The sequence below is a fragment of the Acanthisitta chloris genome, unplaced genomic scaffold, assembly GCF_000695815.1.
Source record: "Acanthisitta chloris isolate BGI_N310 unplaced genomic scaffold, ASM69581v1 scaffold1220, whole genome shotgun sequence".
NCBI lineage: Eukaryota > Metazoa > Chordata > Aves > Passeriformes > Acanthisittidae > Acanthisitta > Acanthisitta chloris.
Genome location: NW_008653118.1, coordinates 25358 through 31357, shown reverse-complemented (window position 1 = coordinate 31357; position 6000 = coordinate 25358). Strand labels below are relative to the sequence as shown.

At 39.6% G+C, this 6000-nt stretch overlaps 1 protein-coding gene across 1 annotated transcript in view; it reads left to right on the top strand.

Annotated features, from left to right (window-relative positions):
• Nucleotides 1-309: 309 nt before the first annotated feature.
• Nucleotides 310-6000, top strand: part of LOC103806677 (myosin-6-like) — a gene marked incomplete at both ends in the record, with an annotated part of 31043 nt that continues 25352 nt past the window's right edge. Inside the window, 5 exons of the mRNA XM_009079390.1 lie at nucleotides 310-403; nucleotides 2321-2413; nucleotides 3849-3912; nucleotides 4005-4103; nucleotides 5870-5973. Coding sequence (XP_009077638.1) covers nucleotides 310-403; nucleotides 2321-2413; nucleotides 3849-3912; nucleotides 4005-4103; nucleotides 5870-5973 — 454 coding nt within the window. The remainder of the gene's footprint in view (nucleotides 404-2320; nucleotides 2414-3848; nucleotides 3913-4004; nucleotides 4104-5869; nucleotides 5974-6000) is intronic.

Here is a 6000-nt window from a genome sequence, read left to right as displayed (position 1 = left end):
CTATCTCAGATAGTCAGTCTCGAAGTTTGTAATAAAACTTCTCACCCTTAAAGGAAGCTCAGTGTAGCATGGGTTTGTACTAAACTTCTGGGCTCAGTCACATGAAGAATGAGTTACTTCTATCACAGGAATTCACTGGTTCGTTCACTCAGCTTGATGTGATTTCTATGGAAATGGGCAAACAACAGGCTGCAGATACCAGTCAGTGATTCTGAGAACAGCCCTGAGGAGAGGAGCTGGCTGGATAAGGGGTAAAAGAATGAGTTACAGCTGTTTGAGCAATACCTGTTATCTTCCTCCTTCCTCTAGCGGAGAATCTGGTGCTGGCAAGACTGTCAACACAAAACGTGTCATCCAGTACTTTGCCACAGTGGCAGCCCTGGGTGAACCTGGTAAAAAGAACGTAAGTGGCTGATTCATTTCAGACTCCCAAGGTTCCTCTGCTGTGTACAACTAACCTCACAAGTCTGCAGTTACCAAGAGCATGCTGTTCTGAAGGTAGAAAAGCAATGCTCACCTGAACTTGCCACACTACAGATGGAACAGAAAAACCACTCCTGGTTCTGGACAGTTGCGTGTTGCTGGTGATTTGCTTTTTCTTTTTTTCCAGGAGTTTTAGTTCTTGTGTGTGCTAAATATGCTCTTGATTGTGTTAAAGCTGGTCAAAAGACGGGGAGACTGTAAAGATTAAGAAAATATTCTTTTTCCACATGGAAAATGGTCTCCAAAAAGACTAGGATTATAACTTCTCATCAAAAGCTTTGTTGAAAGCTTTTTTATCTACAAAAAAAAAGGAGTGTTTTGACAAAAGATTTTTTTTGCAATCAGCTTTTTTGTATCTCTGTTTGGATAAGTGCTGTTCTGCTTATAAGTGCTCTCTAAGGTTACAGTGAATACTATATTCATGATGCTTTTTATCTTGTGTTGCTATGAGCTTATTTGCTACAAGCTTCATTGCACTTGAAGGCTCAGTGCTCTTTTGTGGTGAATTAACTGATTCCTATGAACTGTATTTATAAGGCCAAAATATCAGCCAGGCCTGGAGTTTGTACACACAACTCAACGTCATCAAAATCTAATATACATTCATCTGAGGCCTGCAAGGCTTTCTTAACAAACAATTGAGTGGCTCAGATTCAGCTTTCTGTGTGCAACAAGGCTGGTGCTCATAATAGTGTCTAAAACCTGATGTGCTCATGGAACAATGGTGCTCCTACCCAGCTTGCTGTTTTAACCTCTGCTTCAAAAATCTACCTGGTTATGCTCTGGAGATGTTCCACAATGAACCAAAACAGTAACTAACCATACAGGGAAAAAAGATTGGTGCTAGGTGGGAAGAACAAAAGGATGTAAAAACAAACAGTTGAGTTTTAGACAATGAGATCGTGCTGCACTCTGACTCTTGGGTTATTTGAGGGAAGAAAAAGGGTGATGATAATGAGAATAAAATGCAACCTGAGCCAACAAACTACGTGGAACATCTTCCAGCTGCAATATCTGTTATTTGCACAATTATAATATATGATGAACACAAAGTAACAGCCACACATGCTTTTTGAAGGCTTCAAAAAGTACTAATGGTGTGTTGGTGCCCATTAGACAGCTAACCTTGCTAATCTTTGTCTTTTATTTTGTTTTTCATGTTAGTATTGACATTCTCTTTTTCTTTCTCCATTATGTTCCTATTTTGTCCACAGCCAGGTGCCAAAGCTGGGGTAAGTCATCAGCTTTACTATTTTATCTTTTCCACGTGAAATGGTACTGGACTCTGTCAGATATGTCACAAACCTCAGCATTTCTTCACATGGTGTGGTTCCCCCAGTGAAGGATCCCTGGAGCCCAGGCAGTGAAAGCCATCCGCTTCAGCAAACTGAAGTCTGTACAAGTGACAGTTAAAGCTTTTCTCATCTCCAAAAATCCCAAATATTTCAAGCTCTGAGTGCTTTCAAATCTAATGCATTCTAGTGCTTGTCACTGCCTTCAATAGCCCCTCTCCTACACACATTTGCTTCCATGTCCCCACATGCTCCGCAGTACACAGGAAGATACAGTGATTTCTTTCGCGTGCAGATGGCACAAAATATGAAACCTACAGAACAAAACAGTAGGGAGCAACAGAATGTTTGAGGCCTTTTAAGCACTCATTATTGACTGATGATCTTGATGTTACGCCATTCACACTGTGCCACCCCTGGGGTTAAGCTAAATAAATGACTTTGCTGCAGAAGCTTCTTTCTGTAAGTGAATGCATGGCTAAGTTACAGTTGACAGAGTCTGTGGCCTGTAGGTTTCTCAATAGTATTTCAACCTTGATTTCTAGGGAAACTTGGAGGATCAAATCATTCAAGCAAACCCAGCCTTAGAAGCTTTTGGAAATGCCAAAACCCTGAGAAATGACAATTCCTCACGTTTTGTAAGTCTGTAACATAATGTGGTGATGTCTTCTTCAACAGCGGATGGTTAATAACATCTTTGTCATAATCCCTTCAGAAATTGCTTTTCTTTTTGCCCACTAAAATGGTTTGATTTCTACACAGTGGAAGAACAATAAAGTAGGATAGAACAAAAAGAAAAAAAACCCAACTACTGAAAGGATTAAAAATTTTTTACAAAAAGAAACAAAGAAAGATCCTCCCTGAATAATTTTTTAAACTGTTAAAATTGTTTACAATGAACATGAGACAAGCAAAGCCCAGTTTTAGGAAGTCCTTTGAATAACAATGACAGATCTTCCCCAAGGCTGCCTCTGCTGCATAGCCTTACTTTCCTACCAAGTTTTCCACTAGCCTAAGTCAACTCCCCTTCCTATAATAGATCTACTTTGTCACTAAAGTGTCAGAAATACACCACAGTCCCTGCTCCTTCCCTCATCCTCCCCCTCTGTAGACCCACATCTGCAGCAGTACTCCTACCTTTGATCCATAACATCTAACTTTTTGGCCCAGTAAGATAAGATGCCCTTCCTTATTTCTCCACGCTGCCATGACCTTGGGCCTCTCCTCCATTCCATTAGGCTTGCAGGAGAAAATTCTCTTGTGAGCTCTACCTCTGCCACCTCTGGTTGATATTTGCTCAGAGATCCAAAAGGAATGGCATGAGGATGACAGCCTGAGTTTGGAGCCCACACTTTCCTAACAAATCCAGTTAAAAATTAAATTGGAAAGGCTGGAGAGTGTCAGAGGCTGTAAGTGTCGGTGGAAAGCTACACGACTCTATAAGGAGCTTGTCAGCTGGAACGGAAATTAATTATTTTAAAGAGCTGATATATTCTAATATGAGAAACTAAATGAAAACTACTAAATTTTTATGAGTTGGGAGGGATGAATATGCAAATTTAATGGGCAAAGCTGCGTAAAATCACAGCACCCCTCTGACATAAGTACATGAGTTGGGAGGGATGAATATGCAAATGTAATGGGCAAAGCTGCGTAAAATCACAACACCCCTCTGACATAAGTAGCTGCGTATAAGTTAGGACTGCAAATGAGGATGAGCCGAAAAAAGGAGCCTGTGTGTCTTATTCCCAGGCTTGTTGCTCCAAGTCCTGCATTTCAGTAAACCTGCATCATGAAACTGAAAGTCATGTGCTTTCTCATATCTTAGCTTGGCAGCTAAGTAGACTGTTATCCTTTCTCCACAAGCTGATTACAAAGCTATGTGTACAGATTTAGGCTTGGAAGAGTGTAATATCATTGTTTGATATTTCTCATTGAAAATCTGCCTGTGCAAAGCCCAGGAGTTGGCATAAACTTATTCTTTGTGTCAAATGATTGCCTTCAAGCAGCATCCTTTGTTTCCCTCTGCCTATACTATATGCACTAATTAGAATATTTTTCCTTGTGAATTAGGGTAAATTTATCCGAATCCACTTTGGAACTACAGGCAAGCTGTCATCTGCTGATATTGAGATTTGTAAGCAGCAAACTCTCTCCTTTTCAAAAATACAATTGCTCATCTGAAAGCTCTGAGAGCCTTTCTCACTGAATTTTCCTTTGTGCAATTAGATTTATTGGAGAAGTCCCGAGTGATTTTCCAGCAACCTGGAGAAAGAGACTATCACATCTTCTACCAAATCCTGTCAGGAAAGAAACCAGAGTTACTAGGTAAGCATTATATGGATCCACAGCTTATAAGAATGAACCTGAATAGACAGTGGATGAAGAAAGGTTCAGGGGGGTAAACCCATGTGCAGAAAGGCCCTTAGGCTTCCACTTGATGAAACTGAACTGAAAGATTTTTAAAACATAGCATTATAAAGGCAAAAAATGTCACGCTGAATTTGTGTAATCCAAGGTCTCAAAACATCTGGAAAATGCTATGCCCCCAAAATCATTTGTGGTGATAAAAGATTAATTATCCAGATTTTCACATATGAGAAGGTTTTTATATAGGTCTATGAAGAAAAGCTAGATTCCTCTTTCTGCCCCAAGTGACAAAACTGGCATCCCAGCACGCTGTGTATCAGGAGAGAATATGCAAAGCTGCCTGCTGCTGATTATGTGAGATTAGCTCTGTCAAGCTTCCCCTGGCTCAATGTGGTCCCACAGACCCACTGGAGAAGGACAGAGAGCAGCTGAGGTCTCTCTGCTCCCATCTCCTAATGCTTTGAATAAACCTTCACTAGTTATTTAAGTGATGTGGTTTGCTGACTTTAATTTGTGCTCTGAAGGAACACATTTTATAAAATACATTGGAGAATCACTTTATTGCTCCTCTAAACTCCCACTAAGCCACAGCAATCATAATCTCTTTTGAAGTCTTATTATCCTGACAATCATGGTCAAGTCCCTAACACTCTTAGCTTTACGTGGCCCAATTAATGACAATTATGAAAAAGATTTCAAGGAAGCTTTGCAGTGAGATTCCTGTGAGAATCCCTGTGCTGGGAAAATATGCTGTTTCTCATAAACTATCTGTATAATCTACAGCAGCACACACCTTTCTGGCCGGCAGGAACATGTCTGCAGGCTCTTAAAGAGGCTGAAACCAATAGGGACTTCTGTTTTATAGACAAGGAATGTATCTGTTTGCATATAAACAGGTACATACCTAAATATGGATAAGTATAAATGTAGATAAATGGATATATAACATAGTGATGACATAGCAAAGTCTTATAGAGAATATGATTTTATATAAGCATATTGATATGCACATACATGTTTACATATGTATATATTTAGATACGTAGGAATGTGTGTATGTATATAAAAGATTGAAATCTAGATCAAACCTCAGTCTACTGAATGTGGGTGAAACTCTCTGTTGATTTAAGGAAGCAGAACTCTGCCTGTAGTTTTGGAACCAGCTAGCTTTCTAGAAACTAACTCTGCATTTTGGGCGTTTGATGTAAAGGAAAAGGAAAGAAGAGATAGTGAGCCATATTCAGACTTTTGTTCATCAGGCTCCAAGTGTCTTCTGCAAAATGTGCTGGAAGTCATCGTTTTGTGAGTCTGCTACAAAAAAAAAGGGGAGCTATGCCCAGAGTCCCTGTCTTGAGTCATACTAAAATCTTTCTCTCCTCTCTACTTAGGTGTTATTTTTACCTCTACAGGCATGCAAGGCACAAAGTAGGGCTATACAGGAAATTATGAACTCAGTATGCTGCAATACATGCTTAATAGATGTGTGTGCAGTATTCTCATGTTGGTTTTTTTAATCATACTTTCTCTAAATCTTTATCTTCAGACTCGAATAGTAGAATAATAGAATTGGTTGCTGCTCTGGTGTTGTTAAAAACTAAACCAAAACAACCCAGAAAGCAAGTTCATACACAGTTGTGCATGACAAATGTATGTCACAGTTGATATTTTGAGCTCCATTTTTGAGGATAACCTGAATGGTTTTGACCTTGGCATTTCTTTTACAGATATGCTACTGATATCTAACAACCCATATGACTATCACTTTTGCTCACAAGGAGTAGTTACAGTGGACAACTTGGACGATGGAGAAGAATTGTTGGCAACAGATGTAAGCCTGTACTGGGTTGACTTTGAG